Source organism: Myotis nattereri, assembly GCF_964212035.1.
Source record: "Myotis nattereri genome assembly, chromosome: 5".
NCBI lineage: Eukaryota > Metazoa > Chordata > Mammalia > Chiroptera > Vespertilionidae > Myotis > Myotis nattereri.
Genome location: NC_138080.1, coordinates 1569923 through 1591813, shown reverse-complemented (window position 1 = coordinate 1591813; position 21891 = coordinate 1569923). Strand labels below are relative to the sequence as shown.

The window sequence follows — 21891 nt, the reverse complement described above, 5'->3', positions numbered from 1 at the left end:
GCACCGGCTTCCTTCTGGCACCTGGGACCTGGGCTTCCCTCGCAGCCCCAGCTTCGTCTAGAACAGTGGTTCTCAACCTTCTGGACCTTTAAATACAGCTCCTCATGTTGTGACCCAACCATAACATTATTGTCGTTGCTACTTCATAACTGTCATGTTGCTACTGTTATGGATCGTAATGTAAATATCTGATATTCAGGATGGTCTTAGGCAACCCCTGTGAAAGGGTCGTTCGACCGCCAAAGGGGTCGCGACCCACAGGTTGAGAACCGCTGGTCTAGAAGGACATCTGGTCTAATTAGCATATTATGCTTTTATTATTATAGATATTTTTATTGATTTCAGAGAGGAAGGGGGAGGGAGAGAGAAACATTAGTGATGAGAGAAAATCATTGATCGGCTGCCTCCTGCACGTCCTACACTGGGGATCGAGCCCGCAACCCGGGCCTGTGCCCTGAACAGGAATCGAACCGTGACCTCCTGGTTCAGAGGTCGATGCTCAACCACTCAGCCGGGCTCTCCTAACTTTAATTAATGAAATTGTACTCGGAGCTGGAATGGAGTGGGGTTGAGAAGTCTGGTTTTGCAGAAGCTGTGTTGGACAACATGGTCAAAAGAATCATAATTACAGACAACTTATCTGACAAGTTTTACCTTGAAAAAGTATCTGTCATAAAGGAAACTCTAAATGAAAATCACTGTGAAAATATTTGGTCTCTAATATTTAGACATTTCAGTATAAAAGAAATTGAACCAAAAAGATTTCCCTTTAACAGAATTTACTCTGAGCTTACCTCAACCCGATAGAGAAAACACTTCCGCAATCAAAAGCATAGCGGCCGAGCCCTGGCCGGTGGCTCCGTTGGCTGGAGAGTCGCCCTATATATATCATTAGTGGCTTGTTCAAATCCCAGTCAGTGCCTATGCCTAAGTTGTGGGCTCAATTACTGTCAAACCCACAACTCCTGTGTGTACAGGAGGCAGCTGATTAATGTTTCTCTCTCTCCCTCCCTCTCTATATAATCAATAAAAACATATCCTTGGTCTGGCCAGCGTGGCTCAAGTGGCTGAGTGTTGACCTCTGAACCAGGAGGTCACAGTTCAATTCCCGGTCAGGGCACATGCCCAGGTTGCAGGCTCGATCCCCATGTGGGGTGTGCAGGAGGCAGCCGATCCATGATTCTCTCTCATCATTGATGTGTCCATCTCCCTCTTCCTCTCCCTTCCTCTCTGAAATAAATAAAAACATATTTTTTAAGGAAGAAAAGAAAAAGGAAACACAAAAACAGCATGTCCCGGGTGAGGATCGAAACAGAAAACGACAAAGACGCAGTGGCCAGTAGAGAAGGGGCTGGCAGTGAGCATGACGGGTCCTGAACCAGGAAGGGCCTTGGGAAGGGGGCCGTGTGGCCAAGGACCGAGGGGGCGTCAGTGTGGACGTCCGTGACTGGTCGCCTGTGTCACTTTCCATACTCGGATAGAAACATCATTGTTTTGCTGCCCCACGTGCTGTTCAGAAAGAACATCATGAGCGCGATGTTTGACTGTCTTTGCTTTTGAATTGGTGGCATCACAAAGCCAATTGCCAGCCAGTGAATGTTTCAGAGGTGCATCCTTCCCATTTCAGGGCCCGGAATTCTCAGAAGCGTCCTGGTTTGGGTGAGAACCCTGGTCCTGGCCGCGGAAAGGGGTGGGATGGGCAGGACAGGAGGGGAAGGTTGGGATCAGGCAAAGTTGGGCGATGGGTTGGGTCTGGGTTCCCTCGCCTCTGCCGTCCAGCAGTGACCCAGGGGGAAGAGGAGGGACAGGAGGTGGCCACAGGTATGACCCTACCTGCCACCGAGTCATCGGCAGGGCCACACTGGGGTTTGGCAGGGTCGACGGCCGGTACACAGAGTGGGAGGAGAGGAAAGGAGGCCATGGCCTCGGCTGGCATTCAAGGCCGGCCTCCCAGCCTCCAGGGGGACCGGGGAGAGCAGGGCTGAGCGCCATGGTCCGGGTCCACCTGGGAAATGGAGTCAGGGACTGAGGTTTAGTGAGAGATTTGAAAACCGCCACACAGACGCACAGACGTCAACTTCTTGACGACGTCGAGTTTATGTCCTGCTGCCCGGTGCTTGACTTCTGCTGTGTGGCTTTGCCTGAGTAACTCCTGGGTCCAGTTATTTTACAAACCAAGTTCAGGCGGTGACGCAGGTACGCAGACGGAACACAGGAATGGAGGGCGGGACCACGCCGTCCGCAGCAGGTGACCCTGGACATCACAGGGCCAGAGCGGAACAGGGTCTGATCCGGGGTCGGGGGTCGGGCACGCGTCTGACCCCGTCCTCTCCCAGTGCTGCGCTGCGGCCGGGCCGGGCGCATGGCCCCGGAGCTCACGGTGTGTCGTCTTTGCAGAACCCCTGTGATGACAAGCGGCACAAGGACATCTGGTCCCGAGAGAAGACCTGCGAGCACTTACCTCGCTTCCTCGTCATCGGGCCGCAGAAGACAGGTGAGGGCCGCCGCCGGGCGGGCGCGCGTCCGTGTCCTGGGACGTGGCGTCAGTGGCGTCCGTGGCGTCGCTGGGCTGGTGCACATGGGACGAGGAGACACCCAGGCACAGGGCCCGCTGCTGGGGCCCGGCTTCACGCCGCGGTCCGGGTGCTGCCCGGGAACCGGGCTCAGGGACTAAAGTTTTAGCTTTTAAAATCGTTGCACAGATGTCACGTTTTTTAAAGTAGATTTTTATTGATGTCAGAGAGGAAGGGAGAGGGAGAGAGAGATAGAAACATCCATGATGAGAGAGAATCATGGATCGGCTGCCTCCTGCACGCCCCCCACTGGGGATCGAGCCCGCAACCCGGGCATGTGTCCTTGGCTGGAATCGAACCTGGGACCCTTCAGTCCGCAGGCCGACACTCTACCCACTGAGCCAGACCGGCCAGAACTAGACCACATTTTGGACAACGTTGAAGGTCTGTCCTGCTACCTGGTGTTTAATTTCTGCTTTCCGCGGCTTTGCCTGAGTAACCCTGCCTCAGTTATTGTACAAAGAGCTCCGGGCAAACCACGTGGCGCCGATGTCTGCCTTGAATGGCTTTTTTTAGAGCCACTGTCTTTATTGCCTTAAAATGTTGCACGTGTGTGGGGGTGGGGGGGTCCATCATCAGGTGTGAGGCGGCCTGGGCTGACTCCCACGGGCACCTGGGCTCCTCCGCGCTCTCTGTGCCGAAGGACAGGGGCGTCGCAGGGAGTAACTCAGCGGCCAGATGACACTTTCAGTTAGAGTATGTTACACTGCGGCCGGAGGGTGCAGCTTTATGCGCGGCTCTCATGTCCTGGTTATTACAGTTTTTATTGAGTCGCTGTATCGGGGACCCACTGCTTCGGGGAGAGCGTTTTCATGGGTGAGCGCACCACGCACGGCACAGACGGGGACACGCAGGCCCGCGCGGAGGCGCCGACCCGCACGAGCAGAGGCACTGAGGCCGCGGCAAAGTCCAGCCTGTTGGGTGTTGGCGCTGAAGGCTGTTCCTCCAGGAACGTAGGCTGTCCCACAGCAGGAAGCGGCAGGGCAGCTCAGGCCTCAGACCTGCACCTTTGTCGCCGTTGCTTAAATGTGCATGACGGCCCTGGCGGGGGCTCGGAGTGTGGGGTGCAGGGGCGGGGGCTCGGGGGCTCCAGCGCCGTCTGAATTCACCAAGGCCGTCTTTCCAGAAGTCTGCCCCTTGCTTTAACCTTTCGGAGAACACCTGTGTTTCTAAGGTCCAACCTGAGAGCATGCCTCCTCCGGGGAGCCCTCCCTGACCGCCCACTTCCTTGTGGGCGGGAAATCTCCCTGCTCTGCTCTCATGGTGGGGCCCGTCCGTCTCCCCATGAGGTAGGGCCTGTCACGTGACCCACGTCCCCATGCACGCCTTCAGCGCGGGGCACAGAGGTGTGTTTCCGGCCTTCCCTGCGGGGATGTGCACAGACTCGCCCAGTCAGCATCTGCTGGACAGTTTGATTCTATTAAACCGACCTGGATACGGCATTGATCGGGGACCCAGCAGGGCCCGGTGCTGGGCCGGACGCCCCTGATGCTGCGGCCACGCGCCCGGCCAGGAGGGAACTGAACCCCGATTTCTGAGGTTCTCCCCGGCTGTTCGCCAGCCTGCTGGCTTTGGCCCGTACTCGGCGCTGACCTTCGATCGCGTGTTGAGGGCCACAGAGCCCTGGACACGAATGAAAACACACCTGGGTGGCTGCCGCATGAAGCGCCCTCACTGACGTTAGGGAGATCGCTGTGACTCTTTAAAGGATTGAATGGCGCGCCCTGGCTGGTGTTGCTCAGTGGCTAGCGCGTCCGCCTGCAGACTGAAGGGTCCCGAGTTCAGTTCCAGTCAAGGGCACACACCCAGGCTCAATCCCCAGTGGGGGTGCAGGAGGCAGCCGATCCATGGTTCTCTCTCTTCACTGATGTTTCCCTCTCCCTGCCTCTCTGACATCAGTAACAATATATTGAAAAATCATAAGATTTTAAAGCATTGGATGCGCTCTTTGAGCCAAGATGCTGCTGCAGTAACGCTCCTTTCCTCCCCTCCCCTCTCCTCCCCTCCCCTCTCCTCTCCTCCCCTCCCCTCTCCTCTCCTCTCCTCTCCTCTCCTCTCCTCTCCTCTCGCCGCCCCCCGCCAGGCACCACAGCCCTGTACCTGTTCCTGCTGATGCACCCGTCCATCGTCGGCAGCCTGCCCAGCCCCCGCACCTTCGAGGAGGTGCAGTTCTTCAACGGGAACAACTACCACAAGGGGATTGACTGGTGAGGACAGCGCCGTCACGCGCATGCACCCCACCTGCCCACGGGCAGCCCAGCGGTGCGGTGCCCACGGCGCCCGCAGAACCGCAGAACCCGCGTCACCCACCACGTGAATTAGAAATGAACCCGCTCAGTCGGTGTGGCCCGTCATGTGATGTGGACGGTGCCGTGATGGTAACGCTTTTCTGGTCAGTGAAGATGAGGGAGTAGAGGACTGTGGGATACTTTCCATAAGGATTATGCGTAAGGAGCTTTAAGATCCTTTATTATTTCACCGTCACTGCACCCAGAGCATGCATGTCAAGCTCAAAGGCTAACACGGGCCAGATAAACGAAGTCTGACATGCTTGGCCTAGAGCGTGTGAACCGGGTGTATAAGGTGTCTTCCCGGGGACAGATGCATCGGGAGGGGGTTTCATTCTAGACCCCTCGACGTGTGCCTTCATCAGCCGCAGAGACAGGGCTGTTGCGATGATGTGAGCTGAGATTTGTCGTGGCAATAACACAGGTTCCCAAAACCGCGTCCCTGACGGTCACACAAACTGCGTCCCTGCCGGTCACACAAAACCACATCCCTGATGGTCACACAAAACCGCGTCCCTGACGGTCACACAAAACCGCGTCCCTGACGGTCACACAAACCGCATCCCTGACGGTCACACAAACCGCATCCCTGACGGTCACACAAAACCGCGTCCCTGACGGTCACACAAACTGCATCCCTGACGGTCACACAAACCGCGTCCCTGACGGTCACACAAAACCGCGTCCCTGACGGTCACACAAACCGCATCCCTGACGGTCACACAAACCACATCCCTGACGGTCACACAAAACCGCGTCCCTGACGGTCACACAAACCGCATCCCTGACGGTCACACAAAACTGCGTCCCTGACGGTCACACAAACCGCATCCCTGACGGTCACACAAACCGCATCCCTGACGGTCACACAAAACCGCGTCCCTGACGGTCACACAAACCGCATCCCTGACGGTCACACAAACCGCATCCCTGACGGTCACACAAACCGCATCCCTGACGGTCACACAAAACCGCGTCCCTGACGGTCACACAAACCGCGTCCCTGACGGTCACACAAACCGCATCCCTGACGGTCACACAAAACCGCATCCCTGATGGTCACACAAACCGCGTCCCTGACGGTCACACAAACCGCATCCCTGATGGTCACACAAACCGCGTCCCTGACGGTCACACAAACCGCATCCCTGCTGGTCACACAAACCGTATCCCTGACGGTCACACAAACCGCATCCCTGCTGGTCACACAAACCGTATCCCTGACGGTCACACAAACCGCATCCCTGATAGTCACACAGGGCATAAGAGGAATATTGCCTTGAATTTGAAAACATTTTTTACCTTTTTTTAAGCTTTATTGTTGAAAGTATTACAATTTTCCCCTCTTTCCCCCATCGACCCCCTCCAGCCCACCCCCATCCCTGGCCCAGGCCCTCACCTTGTCCGTGTCCAGGGGCCGTGCACAGATGCACACAAGGGCTTTGGTTGACCACCTCCCACCCACCTACTCTCCCACCCTCCCCACCGCGTCCCCCTCCCCCCCGCCTCCCCCTCCGCCTCCCCTCAGGCTCCGCCCTCGGGCCCCTGCCTCCATGGCTCTGGGTCCCCTCCTCCACCCGTGCATGTTGTTCCTTAGACGCATTTGAGAAACGTTCGCTCAGTCTTCTTCCTGGACTGACATGGAAGGAACCCGGCATCGGTGACCTGCTCCCGGCTCTCCCAGCTCCGCCCCGTTGTCTAGAGATTGGGTCCCGGTCCAGGTCCAGGCAGAGGCACCGGTCCCTGAGGGCCGTCCCGCAGGGGGAACCAGGAGGAATTGCCACCAAGCCCCCCCCCAGCCGGTCGGAGCCCCCGGCTGAGTGGGCCTCACCGGAGCCGGTCCCCTCCCCTCGGTAGAGACGCGCCCCTCGCCCTGGGATCGGGCTGTGGGGCCCCTGCAGGCCCTGCGTGGGGTTTGGCATCACAGGCAGCGGCCACAGCAGCGTGGGAGGGCCTTTGTGAGGGGCGGACCGGTGTCCGCAGGGCCGGGCAGGAAGCTTCGGCCCCTGCAGCCTTCAGGGGGGGAAGCAGCGCAGCCACGTCAGGGAGACGGGTCCTCCACGCACGCAGCCCCCCTGCCTCCCTGCTCCCTCCCCGACCGGCCATCCCACAGCCACACGGCACAGCCAGTGCCCGGCAGTGAGCACACGGCCTCTTAGGAACCTGTGGGGGGACGTGAAGACGCGCGGTGAGTGACAGCCACCCCCTGGCAGGAGCGTCACGCGGCATCTCCCCGCTGCAGGTACATGGACTTCTTCCCAACGCCGGCCAATGTCACCAGCGACTTCCTGTTTGAAAAGAGCGCCAACTACTTCCACTCGGAAGAAGCTCCCAAGCGGGCAGCCTCCCTGGTGCCCAAGGCCAAGCTCATCACCATCCTCATCGACCCCTCGGACAGGGCCTACTCCTGGTACCAGGTGCGGGCGGCGCCGGAGCGGTCGCCGTGGGAACGGAGCGGGGCCGTGGTGCGAGGACAGCAGGTGGAAGGGGGTGGGACAGGATCGGGGGGGGGGGGCAGGATCAGGAGGGGCCCAGGGTTGAAGTCACCAGAACTCGTGGAAACAGGGTCAAGGGGAACGAGACTCCCCCCGGACCCCCAGGTGGTGACCAAAGGTAGCAGTTCCCGGGGTAACGTTCTGCCATCACCCTCTCGTTGGCTCTGGGTGCGACGCCCGGGACCTAAGGTGTGAGGGTCAGCCCCGGTAAAGCAGGCTTCATGCTCCCGTGTGTGGCCACAGTCCCGGGAACCTACCGAGAACATAAGTGAGGACCTTCTGTGTCCCCTGAAGAGCCGGGTGTGGGTGAGGGAGGCTGTCCTGTGGCCGTGGAACCAGCAGAGGGCGCTGGCCCTGCTGGGACAGGTCTGCCCGGAGCAGATTCTGGAATCAGAGGCAAAAAGCTGGGAGGGGGTGGGAGCTGGGTGTCCGTTTCCAGACGTTTCACCATCATTTTTATTCTAGAACAGTGGTTCTCAACCTTCCTAATGCCGCGACCCTTTAATACAGTTCCTCCTGTTGTGGTGACCCCCAATTTCATGGTTACACATTGAACATCATTAAAGCACAGTGATTCATCACAAAAACAATATGTAATTATGTATGTGTTTTCCGGTGGTCTTAGGCGACCCCTGTGAAAGGGTCGTCCGACCCCCAAAGGGGTCGCACCCCACAGGTTGAGAACCGCCGTTCTAGAACCGACCCATCGTCCGTCTGACTTCCGTGACATGGGGAGGCACTCACCTCACATTCACGCGCGTGGACGCCGGTGCGCACGGAGGCCGTCCCCTGACAGCGGCTTCTCTGTTGCAGCACCAGCGGTCGCACGAAGACCCAGCCGCCCTGCGGTTTAGCTTCTACGAGGTGGTCACCACCGGCCCGGGCGCCCCGTCCGACCGGAAGGCGCTGCAGCGGCGCTGCCTGGTGCCCGGCTGGTACGCGGTGCACATCGAGCGCTGGCTGGCCCACTTCGCGGCCTCGCAGGTAGCGTCCCGGCCCCGATCGCCTCTGTGCACTGGGCCAGGATGGTGCCGATCTCACAGACACCATGGGAGCCCCAGCTGGTGTGGCTCAGTGGATAGACCGCCGGCCTGCAGACGGAAGGGTCCAGGGTTCGATTCCCGGTCAGGGCACAGGCCCGGGTTATGGGCTCGATCCCCAGTGGGGGCATGCAGGAGGCAGCTGACCCATGATTCTCTCTCATCATTGATGTTTCCATCTGTCTCTCCCTCTACCTTCCTCTCTGAAATCAATAAACATATATTTAAAAGGAAACGGGAATTACCATATTTTTCCGTGTATAAGACGCTATTTTTTTTCTAAAATCGTGAGACTGAAAATTGAAGGGCGTCTTATACACGGAAGTCAGCTGAGGAGGGAGCCGCGTGGGTGCCTTGCTGCCCCCACCTGGTCAAACAGGCCACCTCCAATCACGAGCCTTATTGTTACTGACGTCAGCTGATGCTGTAATTGGAGGTGGAGGTGGAGAGTGCTCAGTTGCAACAGGGACCAGAGCCTTCTGAGCCCATACAGATGTCAGAAATAAAAAGATAAATACCGGTAAGCGATTGTCTTACTCTGCAAAACTCAAACTGAATGTCATCCGCTCTGAAAAGAGAATGGAAATAGAGCTGCAGAGAGACCATGTGGACCCCCTCCCACTGAGTGTCTGATCAGACAGTGGGGAAAACAGGAAGAACAGCTCTTAAGATGCCAAAAAAGAAGAAGCCTTGAGAGGAGAACCAGCAACATGTTTAAAATATCGATTTCTTAATTTTGGGTTGGAAAAGTGGGGGGCGTCTTCTAATGGGGGCGTCTTACACACGGGAGAAGGCGGTAACATGGCCACAGGCAGGATTGACAGTCACAGACATGTTTAATGTCAGTCAATGTGGTCACATGGGGTCAGCAGCATGGACCCCGTTCTCGGGTCTCCCTGCGGACAGTGGCCGGTCCCAAAGTGGTCGGTCCTCACACTGGAGACTCCGGGACCACACGCCCACGGAACGCCACGCATGCACTTACCCGCGTGCCATCTGTCCCCGTGGGCTCACAGGGAAGACATCGCTGGGGAGTAGACTGTCGCCCGTGTGGGAAGTGCTCGGGAAGGTGGGCGGAGCCAGGAGTGAGGATGGCAGGACAGCGTCCGCCCCACTTACCCCCTCAAACCCGCTTGGGTGCGGCAGAAAGCTGCGTCCTCACCAGGGTCTGCGAGGAAATGGGGTGATCCCCTCGGTACCCCCAGGCTCTCTGCCCTGGGCTCCAGGGTGCTCAGGGGGCTTCATGGGCTGGGGGTTACCTGAGCACACGGGCCATGGAGGACCCTGTTCCCACGGAGCCACTGAACCAAGAGAGGGTCTGCGGTTACTTCTGACGTAAAGTCAGGCTCCTCAGGGCTCTAAATCGTGCCTCCGGCAAACTAATCGTTCATGTGAAGACACCGCGTAGTAGACATTGCCATGCGTTCCATCTGGAGACACGGATGTACATGCATTCCGTGCGGTGCAGGTTAACCCGCTGGAGACACGGATGTACATGCACTCCGTGCGGTGCAGGTTAACCCGCTGGAGACACGGATGTACATGCACTCCGTGTGGTGCAGGTTAACCCACTGGAGACACGGATGTACATGCACTCCGTGTGGTGCAGGTTAACCCACTGGAGACACGGATGTACATGCACTCCGTGTGGTGCAGGTTAACCCACTGGAGACACGGATGTACATGCACTCCGTGTGGTGCAGGTTAACCCACTGGAGACACGGTGGTACATGCACTCCGTGTGGTGCAGATTAACTCACTGGAGACACGATGGTACATGCACTCCGTGTGGTGCAGGTTAAACCGCTGGAGACACGATGGCACACGCACTCCGTGTGGAGCAGGTTAACCCGCTGGAGACACCGATGGCACACGCACTCCATGTGGAGCAGGTTAACCCGCTGGTTCAGGTCATCTGAGGTCCAGGGAGGCAGCTGAGTCTAGTTAATCTCGCTTTGTTCCTCACTCAGTGACTATTTCTGCCTTGGCAGTTGCTGATTATTGACGGGCAGCAGCTGAGGTCCGACCCGGCCACTGTGATGGACGGTGTCCAGAAGTTTCTGGGGGTGACGCCGCGTTACAACTACTCGGAAGCACTGACGTGAGTCTGCCTCATGCTCGCCCGAGCGCCCCTCAGTTGCTGTCATAAGTGATCCCGGGGTTGGGGTGGGGGTGCAGATGGGCCTGCACCATTAGCACGAGCCACGTTTTTACACCTCATTGTGTGACTCAAGAGCCCTCGGCGGCGGGCGGGGGGGTGGGGGGGGACAGGACATCCTAGTTATCCACGGAGTGTCTGCCTTTTTTGTGAGTTCTTCCCAGGAAAAGTTTGGTTAAGTCCACTTTTTCCATCTCCAGGAATGGAGGCTTAAAGGTGAAAGGTTAGTCATTCTCCTGCGGAGTCTATGGGTCAGGAACAAAGCCCCGATGGCATCACGAGGTCCATGACAGTGGGAAGATTTCTTTTTTCTTTTTTTTATATTTTTATTAGAGGCCCAGTGCATGAAATTCGTGCACTCAGGGGGGTTCCTCAGGCCTGCCTGCACCATCTCACAGTCTGGGAGCCCTCGGGGGTTGTCCGACTGACGGCTTAGGCCCACTCCCAAGAGGGAGTGGGCCTAAGCCAGCAGTCAGACATCCTGTGTGAGAGGCTCCCGCAACCACCGCTGTACTCGCCAACCATGAGCCCAGCTCAGGGCTTCTGGCTGAGCGGCACTCCCCCTGTGGGAGCGCACTGACCACCAGGGGGCAGCTCCTGCATTGAGCATCTGCCCCCTGATGGTCAGTGCACATCATAACAAACAGTCATTTGGCTGTTTGGTCAATTTGCATATTAGCCTTTTATTATATAGGATTGATTTCAGAGAGGAGGGGAGAGGGAGAGAGAGAGAGTAACATCAGTGATGAGAGAGAATCATTGATCGGCTGCCTCCTGCATGCCCCACACTGGGGATTGAGCCCACAACCTGGGCATGTGCCCTGACCGGGAATTGAACCTGACCTCCTGGTTCTTAGGTTGACACTCAACCACTGAGCCACACCTGCCAGGCGAATTTTGAGGTAACCTGCTCAGAGAGAATCATGTCTCATGTCCAACGATCTGTTGCTGCATGAGGGGCCATTTCCAAGCCCACCAACATGGAGCCACTGCCACGTTATTGGCTCGTGGATTCCGTGGGCTGGGAATGGAGACAGCTTGTCTCTACTCATCATACCTGGGGCCACCGCTGGGAAGACGTGGATGTCTGGATGTGACTTGAATGTCTGGGCCCTGGAATCTTCTGGAAGCTACTTTTTCAGTGTGCGGGTCACTCACCTCCTCGGTTAAATGTAGTCCTAAGTATTTTATTCTTTCAGATGCAATCGTACATGGGTTTGTTTTCTTGATCTCTTTCCAATGGTTCATGATTTGTGTGTAGAAATGCCACAGATTTCCAAATATTAACATTGAATCCTGCAGTGCCCCTATGTTCATCGGTTGGTTCTCAGTGTTTTGGTAAAGTTGCATGGACTATAAGGGTCGAACCATTCTTGTCTCCCAGGACTGAGTCCCACTTGATGCCGGTGTGGGACTGAGCCTGTTCACGTCTTGTTGGATTCGTTGGGGATTTCTGCATCTACATTCTCCAGGGACATGAGCCTGTAATTCTGCTTCTCTGTGTCCTTGCCTGGTTTGCGGTCGGGATAACGTGGGCCTTAGGAAATGTGCAAGCTCTCTCTCCTCTTCGATGTTGCGGCAGAGTCTGAGGGATTGGGATCTTCTTCGGTAGAATTCGCCAGGGAAGCTGTCTGGTTCCGGGACCTTGACATTGTGAATGTTATCGCAATTGCTGTCCCCAAGGTCCCTTCAGGTCTCTTCATGCTCTTGAAGTTTATTTTCATTTGCTGCTCTGGGAGTTCCATGGCTTTGTCTCCCAGCTCATCAACACATTCCTCTACTTGCCCCGCCTGCGGCTGCCCTCCAGTGGGTTTCAGGTCTGTGGTCCAGGTGTGTTGTCTGTCCCCAGCCAGAGTGTCTGCCTGTCCTCCCACTGGTGGAGGCTCACCCCGCACCCAGATCCACCACAGCCGGAGTTATCCCGCGACCCCAGGAGGAGATGACTCAGGACCTTCGCCACCTTGAACCTGACTCTTCCTTCTGTCCTCACTCACATCTCTGCCTGGTGGATGGGGGTGGATCAGAGGCTGGGTTCAACAGGAGGACACTCCTCATGGGGCTTGCTCTCCGTGCTGGCTGGGCTCGGAGGGTGGACAGCACGTTGGGGCAGTGGTCCAAGACAGCCAGGGCCTCCTTGGGCCTCGCCCACAGGTCACACAGCACCATTGATGCCATGCTCTGTTGATTACACCCAAGTCACCACAGCCAGCCCAAGTCCACGGGGGGAGGGGGAGCTCAAACCCATGGGGGAGGGGAGACTCAAATCCATGGGGGGAGGGGGAGCTCAAACCCATGGGGGAGGGGAGCTCAAGTCCATGGGGGAGGGGAGCTCAAATCCATGGGGGGAAGGCGGACTCAAGTCCACGGGGGGAAGGGGAGTCTCCTGCCCATGGGGATGTGGTTGGAGAGGCATCACTGTAGGCAGCTTGGGAAACAAAACCCTGTCTTCATGTAAGTTAAAGTGGGAAAATGAAAACAAGGCAAACACAAACGAAACCCGCTGAAGCCAGAGCCGTTACTAGAGTAATGGGTGCGCTGGCCTCCCTCCCCAGGCCGAGGGGAGGCCTAGTCAATGTCAGACCGACACCTAAGGAGCCTGATCACATCCTTCCCCGGCTCCTGGCAGGTGGCTATCAATCAGACAGCGAGAGGGTCATGGGCGGACGGAGAAGCAGGTATGAGGTTGGGTGGCTCCCTGTCTCGGGAGCAGCCCTGAGGAGGTGTTACCTGCACGCAGAGCCACCAGCACGGGCAGCGCACCCCCAGGGCCCCGCACCCCTGACCCGCGGTGCATCCTCGCTCTGGAGGAGGCCGACCTCGGCCTCCCGGCGGCACTTGAGGAAATGCGTCCGTCCTGTTCACTGCAAACAGCTGCTGACGGTCCGATAGCTGCCACGCCTCCCAGGGAAGGGAGATGGCCGACACTGAACAGCTGGTTTCTAATGCGTCTCAGCCATCTGAACACTAACAACTGCGCGACGCTCTGGGCCATGGAGGGACGCGGATGGCAGCTGCCTCACGTCCTCAAAGCTGTCCAGCCCTCGTCCGAGGAGGCCGCGCGTCTCCATCTCACAGTTCCGTGCGCAGGGAGCACGGAGGAAGATGCACCCTGTACCCCAGGGAGGAGAAACGCCCTCTCGGCCGTCAGCAAGGCCATCAGTGAAGCCAGGACGGCAGAGCAGCGTGGATTCCGGGTGATGACAGCCCACCTGCGGGGCCCTGCGGGCTTCTGGAAGGTTCTCCCCCCTCAGGTGGCTGGGAGCAAGGGGCCCGCACACCTGAGAGCAGCGCCTGCAGACACCTGGGCTCCGTGGCCAGCGCTGCGTGTCACCGGGACAGTCACCCACCCTCCCGGCAGCAAGGCCACCGGGCACCACGAGGCCACGTCCCGCCGCGTCTGCGCAGCCGCTGAATTGTCATCGCCGCTCCGATTGGGACTGAAGGAAAGCTCAGCAGGAGGCAGGACGGGGATGGGAGCAGCGGGTAGGAAGCCCAGGTGGAAACGGCCCGCCGCCCCTGCGCCCGTTCGCCCGCCATGTGTTTCATTCTCATGGACAGCATGGGCGCCGCGGGCAGCCTGGGCCGCAGGGCCGCGGCTCTGACCGCAGGCGGCCAGGGGACTCTGAAGCTCCCGTGTGCAGCGGTGAGCCCCAGGGCGCGGTGTCTGGCAAAGGCCCAGGGCGGCGACAGGTGCCGCCGCTAATGAACTTTGCGTCCCCGGCCATTACGCTCCGCCCTCGGAACCTCTGCTGAGCAGCAGGACCGCGCACCTCCCATGTTCCATGCACCACGGGTCCCAGGCGGTGCTGCGAGCACCCCTCTCCTCGTCAGGCCCAGGCTTTCACTGTTCCTGCCTTGTGAGTCCTAAGCAGAAATTCTGCTTTTCAGTTGCTCCCATGTGGAGCTCAAACAGGCGAATGAGGGCACACCTCGTTTCTCCTGTAACTTCCCGCAGCCCTGGGAGCCAAGCGAGTTAGAAACCTGGGTCCCAGGGTCCTGAGCCGCCTGCTGGGGTCACCGGCTCCGACAGAAGTGAGGTTCTCCAACCGCCCTCGCCCGGCTCACGGTCCCCAAACATAACACATTGTATTTTACCCTTTTAAATATATTTTTATTGATTTCAGAGGGGAAGGGAGAGGGGGAGAGAGAGAGAGAAACATCGATGATGAGAGAGAATCATGGATTGGCTGCCTCCTGCACGCCCTGCACTGAGGATGGAGCCCCCAACCCGGGCATGTGCCCTTGACCGGGAATCGAACCATGACCTCCTGGTTCATAGGTCGATGCTCAACCACTGAGCCACACGGGCTGGGTGTGTTTTACACTTTTAATTCTCTCCTTGAAAGGTATGAACCTTTGAACTGTAAAAACATACAGTATTTTTCCAAATTAGAGTGTTCCATTCATGATTGTATCCACGGAATTTTATTTTTATTACAGTAAGTCATTGTATGTACAGGGTGGGGCAAAAGTCGGTTTACAGTTGCTTGTAAGGGAAAGAATACAGTGATGAATACGTAAGAATACAGGAATAAACTCTGTTTGCAGTACTCACAGCTGTCACCCTACGTTTGCCTGCCCTGTAGACCATGGAAGGATTTCAGAGACACTGACTCACTCGGGCAGAGAATCAGGGTGTGGATTCATATGCTGAAGGTCCTTCATCATGGGCTGTCGTCTTGACGACGAGGCCTTGATCCTTATGGGTGAACAAGGAAAACATGGAACTTAGTCACTTCAACGTAAGCTCGGACTAAAGGTGTGTCTTTCCACGACAGAACGAAGATGCTAAAACAGATACAGTCCAAGATACAGTCCAACCTCGCTTCTCGGACGTCTCCCATCTCGAACGATTCGGTTCTCGACCAAGTTGTTCACAGAAAAAAATGTCTCGGTTGTCAGCCACATCATCCGTGTTTGACCTGATAACCCTTCCAGGCTGATACCTCAGCAGACAGGACGCGTCCGGCCCCGGCTAGCACAGGAGAGAAGGCTTCTGTTGCTGGCGATCAGCAGTTTTAAAACATGAAGAGGCCCTGGGGAGTGCTGATGTTGTAAAGTGTGAACGTGCTCACACAACAGCCGTCCCAGGCGCTTGACGAGGTGGCAGAGCTGGTGTTGGTTTGGATCAAGGGGGAGCAGTTAGGCAGTGACTGCATTTCGGGGCAGTGATTCAGGAAAAATCCCTGTAAGGCCAGAAGGGGTGGTTCGAGAAGTTTAAGAAAAGAAGTGTTGCCCTGACCAGTGTGGCTCAGTGGATGGAGCGTCGGCCTGCAGACTGAAGGGTCCCGGGTTCGATTCCGGTCAAGGGCATGTACCTTGGTTGCGGGCACATCCCCAGTAGGGGGTGCCCAGGAGGCAGCTGATCGATGTTTCTAACTCTCTATCCCTCTTCCTTCCTCTCTGTAAAAAATCAATAAAATACATTTTTTTAAAAAGAAAAGAAAAGAAGTGTTAATTTATACAGTAAACAGACCATCAGACAAGCGCTGTGTGTGAGGACGGTTAACACGGGATCAGGTGGGGGTCTGGGACGGATTCGTTCCATTTACAGTCTTTCTAGGGGGAAATGATTCCGTGTTGGAACCAATCGCTTCTCGATCAGCCTTTCAAACGCACGAGGTTCCAGAAGCGGAACGAGGTTCCCCTGTAATAAGATCGTGTTTATTTGATTTCGGTTAAACTCTCAGGCCAATTGAACAACTACGTGTAGGGGTGAATTACATGCCTGAGGGCCCTCCGTCCCCCGGGGAGGCCTCCCCACCGGATTCCGCGTCATTTGTAATCATCTCTCTGACCGCATCCACGTGTGGTCTCTTCCAGGTTTGACCCCCAGAAGGGCTTTTGGTGCCAACTGCTGGAAGGAGGGAAGACCAAATGCCTGGGGAAAAGCAAAGGCCGGAAGTACCCGCCCATGGACCCCCAGGTGGGTTTCCCTGGTTTCAGGATCGTGGGGTGCAGCCACGCGCACACCGTCACCGGAGTGAGGGCGGAAACGCTCACTGGACAGCAACCCGCTCCAGGCGTGTGAGGTGCCCACACGGGTTAGCAGACACGTGGCTGGATCACGTGTGAGCAGCGTGTTTACATTGTAAGTGCACGCCCAGCGCCTGCTCTGTGCACAGGCTGAGTAAGCCGTGGAGGCCCCTGCACCGTGACCAGGGGCTTCTCCCGCCGACAGGCAGTGCTGGGCCCCAGCCGGGGGTTCTACCGTCCGGCTCATGCCACCGTATCAGCGTCAAAGCCACAGGTCGGGGCTCAGGCCTGCAAGGCTGCCCTCCCCGCGCCCTCAGAGGCCTCCCAGCCCCCGGGCTCATCTGTGCCCCGTGACCCACCGGCTGGAAGTCACAGGGCCCCACGCCCCTCCCTGGGTTTCATTAACTCGAGGGAGTGGCTCCCAGAACTCAGATAAACACGGGACTCACCCAGGAACAGCCAAATGGGAGAGGAGCACAGGGCCGGGTGGGGAGGGGCAGGGCGTCCATGCCTCGGGGACCCCCTCTCCCCAATATCCCCGCTTCACCACCTGGAGATCGTGGTCCCTCCGATCAGGTGTCGGGGTGGCTGCTCCCTTACAGCAGGACTGAGGCACTCCCTGGCCTTGGGGATCATGCCACCCCCACCCCTCTCTCCTCCCAGGGGTCAGGGGTGGGGCTCGAGCTCCTACCTTCTATGCCCGCTGGGTTCTCCCAGCAGCCAGCCCCATCTGGGTGAGGTTCAAAGGCCACCTCGTCACCTGACAGAGACGACATGGTCGCTCTCACTGGCATGTTCCGTTTTAGGCGCGCTGTGCCAGAGACGCGACACAGACCAAGTGTCTATCTCTTCTTCTGCCAGGACGTCAGCGAGGATAAGACAGTCATGGGCCTGGATTGACGGGAGGGAGGGAGAGCTAGCTATGGCCCCTGGTCTGATAAGATCCGGGGAGCGGGACCCTCTACGAGGCAGGGGGGTCTGTGGCCGGAGGGCTGCTCGGAGGAGGCTCGGGATTGGGAAGCAGCGAGCCTCCGGAGCAGAGACCACGAGCATCCCTCCCAGGCAAGGCGAGCAGGGGAGGGATGGAGTGATGTGGGCGTTACTATGGAAACAGAGGGACCGGGAGGTCCTCAAACTAGAACCTTGGACTTGAGAATGTCAGTGGGCTTCCAAAATCACTTTAACCTGCAAGACGTCCGTGGGCGTAACGTTCCCATCGCTTCTACAAGCGGCTGATCGGGACGTGAGGGTGTGCGTCGGGGTCCCGAGAGGATACATAACGGAACACCAGGTGGGTGTGCGCGAAGGGTGTGGCCGTTCCAGTCCCCTCACCCAGCAGACGCAGGAGGCGCGCGGGGAGTTTGTAGGAAGAAAGGGGTCCATTCGTGGTAAATTACTGGACGGGCTGACGAGGCAGGGTGTGGCTTTGACCAGATGGAAAACACGGCTGAGCTTAGGCGGAGACCTGTCCTCCCCGCCTTCCATCAGGGGCGCAGAGCTCCCTGGGCGATAGGGTGAGGCAGGTGCCACCCGGACAGGAACCCCAGGGTGAACTCGCTGTTTTCCAGAAAGAAAAGAAAGCGTAAGCGAGGGTCATGGCCCGTCGGGTAACCCTGGCGTGTAGCCCTCCGTCTGCGAAGGCCCGAGCCCTGCAGCCGGCGAGGAACAGGGACCGGAGACGTGGCCCAGGATGGTCTCCAACGAGACCGTTTTGAAGCAGAAAGTTCTTGATGATTTTTTGAAAACCTATTTCGGTCCCAAAAAAGATAGGAAATGTTTCTGTAACATTATAAGTGATTTCTTTAAACGTGAATTTCCGTTTGTGGGATGTTTTGTTTTCATGCCATGGCCCAAAGTGGCAGAAGGTGGCCACATTCAGCGGAAGAATCTGAGTTTGTCCAGCGAGGTCTGTAGAGTTGGTACCAGATCTGCCCCTTCCCTGGCTCCTCTGTAGCATCAGAGGACCCCCCCTCCGTCTCTCTCCGTGGACGTCACCATCCACCCTCAACGGGGCGCGTGATGAACGAGCCACAGCCGACACACCGGACCGGGTCTCATTTTTAGCTACACGTCCGCCAGATGTTTTTGTAACTGGACGACCAAAGGGTCCGGGCGCCTGTCACCACCTGAGCCAACTCAGCAGAGAGAGGGCTGGATCCTCTGTGAGCGTTTAACCCAGTCCTGCTGGCAGCAGAGGGAGCAGCAGGCCGCCCACAGACATCTGCTCTGCACCCCCACACGCCAGCTGCTTCTATGGGGGGAAGGAGTCACCGGCATGGGAAGCAGACAGGGATAATCGTACAGGTTACAGGTCATGCGGCCTGAGGGGAGGGGGAGGTCACAGAGGGGGGGACCTCCGGGTGCCCGGGACCAGATCACAGGCAGGAGGGGCTGAGGTGGAAAGAGCAGGTGCCCCTGGGACGAGGTCGTCTCGGCCACGAGGTGATGAGTCCCTCCATCATGATGGGCGGTTCCGGAAGGAGGATGGGCCGCGTTCCCAGGGGGGCTCCCCGGGCCCAGGCGGCGGCTCCCAGCCGGGCGAGGCGGTGCTTGTACCCAGAGCAGAGCCGTCACGGTGACGGAGCAGGACCCACAGTCTGATCGCTGCAGCGGGTCCCCCATATTCTGTTCTGCCCCGAACAGTTTCAAAAGGTAAAAATGAGTGACATCTGAGCGGACGCACAGAGACGCATCTTTGCCGCCACCTGTGTTGTCACAAGCCCCTCGAGGAGCAGGCGTGCGGTCTCTTCTCGTGACACGGGACACACTCAGCCCCCTCTCTCCGCTTGCCTCGCAGGCCAGAGCCTTCCTGTCCGGCTACTACCGGGACCACAACGTGGAGCTGTCCCGGCTGCTGCACCGGCTCGGGCAGCCCCTGCCGGCCTGGCTGCGCCAAGAGCTGCAGAAGGCCAGGTAGCCCCTGCGGGCAGGACCGCGCCACCGCCCGCCACCCGGAGCCAGACGCCAGCCCCGCCGCGGCCCTCGGCGCACGCGTGCCCCGGGGAGGGACTGTGGCCAAGCCCCTCCTGTCCTTTCCACGCGTGAAACCTGCATCTGCGGGCAGCGGAGTCACCGGCGCCAGCCTGTGGGAGCTGCGGGGAGCTTCCGGGCGGGATCCCAGCACAGCCCGTGCCTCTGGCTTCAGGGACTCGGTGACCCGGAGCCCTGACCGTGGGCGAGGGACAGGTTAGAGTCCTGGGCGGGAGACAGGGCCGAGGCTGGTGTGAGCGGGGCTGAGTGAAGGGCCGAGTGGAGGGCTCCGCTTCCCTCTGTGCTTTGTTGTGAGGGAGGCCGGGCGGCCCCTGCCCCGCTCTGAGCGGCCGTCACTGGGTGGGTGAGCCCCCAGGCCTGTCCCTGTCCCTCCTCCATCAGCGCCCGCAGCTCGCTGACCGCGTGAAGCTGGAGCCTCCGTGTCCATCTGTCCTCTGAGGAGGGACGGGCTGCAGCGCCCTCACTGGCAGGACGAGCTGACCCTGACCCGGCGCATAGCATCCCCGGGCGTCGTGGGTCCCCAGCGCCCATCCGAGATTCAGGAAACACGACGAGACTGCAGACTCTGAGCTCTCAGCGGCTTTGTGGGAGCGTCTCCACGCGATGCAAGCCGTCCATGCTGTCAGCCTGGCAGGCTGCCCGGACAGGGGTGGTGGGTCTATGGACTGGCCCGCTACCACGGGGAACAGGACACGCAGATAAGGGGAGGGATGTTTACGGGCCCAGGGGGCCCTCGCGCCTTCGCAGCCACGCACGTTGGCCGTGGAAGCGCGGCGAGCTGTGTGCCGTGCAGGCGCTGTGCACGAGGTCACGTCCTTCCCGCCTGTTTAAATATACCCGTGAGCTGAGACTGACCTCTTTCCCATCGGCGTCTCTAACCCCAGCGCTCTGCTCTCCCGCCTCACCCACACGGGGTGTCCGGGGAGGGGCCCTTCCTGAGGCCGTGGCAGGTGCCTCTCCGTGCGGAGGGCGGGCTCGGGCCGTGGGACTTGGTCCTGTTTTGTGGCTGAAGGTACGTGGCAGCCCGTCATCTCTCAGTGACACATGAAGGTGACGTTTCAGCAGGACGCGCGTCACACGGCTCCGCTGGGGCCGCCCGCCCGTCCTCCTGCCCCCCGCCCCCCGGGGCTGTCCGGGGGCTGAAATAGTAGATCGTCCCCTGTAACCTGAGAAACTGCTCCACAGGATTCAGTGTCTGCAGAGGGCACGGAAGTCCTTTGTTTATGATTATTTGTGCTTTTTTTTAAGCGGGCGATTCAAGTCAGATCTAAGGGAGAATCAAGGATTCCTACCTGTTTTATTTCAGAATTCACCCAGATGCTCCTTCCTGATCTTCCCAAAGCAGCCAGAGGCTCTTGATCTTTCTCCCCCACTCCCACCCCCGCAAAAAAAGGGAAAGAAATGTAAGGTTTCGCTTGGGCACGATGAACAGAAATCATCAACTTTCCTTTGTCTGCCAAGAGACCCCAGTTCTCAGCCTGGCCACTGGGGGAGCGGGTGCCAGCAGCGCCCGGGTGCCCACAGACCAGGGGGATTGTGGGCTGAGAGCCGATACTGTGTTGGTTGGTTCACTGGCTCCTCCAGTTTATATTCTAACTAGAGGCCCAGTGCACGAATTTGTGCACAGGTTGGGGGTCCCTTGTGGGGAGGGACCGCTGGAGGTTGGCCAGCCCAGGAGGTTGGCTGTAGGAGCGCACTGACCACCAGGGGGCAGCTCCTGCATTGAGTGTCTGCCCCCTGGTGGTCAGTGCGCGTCAGAGCCACTGGTCGACGGGTCGTTAGGTCATTCTGTCGCTTAGGCTTTTATATATATAGATTCCTTTCTTTCCTGAGCTAGAAATTAAAGGTTGTTTTTTCGTTTTTTGTTTTTCCAAATGGGATATCAGATATATTTATAGAAGACTGGAGATATTTTTCATATTAAGCAACATTCACCTAACTCAAAGCACAGTTCATCACCAGATTGCTTAAGAATAAAACTCATTCTGCACATTTTTTTTCTAAATGATGTAAACAGTATCATTCACCAACATACAGGTATCTGAGAGCGAAAGTCCCCCAAATCAAACCGGTCCATTTCCACGGTTCATGTCAATCAGCACGCACATTCCTCTTACTAAGGTTGATGACGGAAACCACAAAGTAAAGTCTAACTGAGTAATTCTCTTCATCTCAATAAACTGCTTAGGGGAGCCCTGGGCCAGAGAAAATGTTGATAAATCAGGAAATTTTTCGGAATGTTTTGATTTTTTAATTTTTATTCACTGGCTACTTCAGAATTACAGACACAATGTTTAATATATGCAATTCTTTGAAATTTTAAATAAATTCTAGCCCTAGCTGGTTTGGCTTGGTGGAAAGAACGTCGGC

General features: G+C 57.7%; 1 protein-coding gene across 1 annotated transcript in view; it reads left to right on the top strand.

The window, feature by feature from the left end:
* The window catches only part of NDST4 (N-deacetylase and N-sulfotransferase 4), a gene marked incomplete at its 5' end in the record, with an annotated part of 164226 nt that extends 143285 nt beyond the window's left edge, over window positions 1–20941 (top strand). The window contains 7 exons of the mRNA XM_081090719.1: window positions 2398–2494; window positions 4657–4780; window positions 7104–7278; window positions 8170–8340; window positions 10388–10497; window positions 16378–16480; window positions 19328–20941. Coding sequence (XP_080946845.1) covers window positions 2398–2494; window positions 4657–4780; window positions 7104–7278; window positions 8170–8340; window positions 10388–10497; window positions 16378–16480; window positions 19328–19447 — 900 coding nt within the window. The 3' untranslated portion in view covers window positions 19448–20941. The remainder of the gene's footprint in view (window positions 1–2397; window positions 2495–4656; window positions 4781–7103; window positions 7279–8169; window positions 8341–10387; window positions 10498–16377; window positions 16481–19327) is intronic.
* Between the last annotated feature and the right edge of the window lie 950 nt (window positions 20942–21891).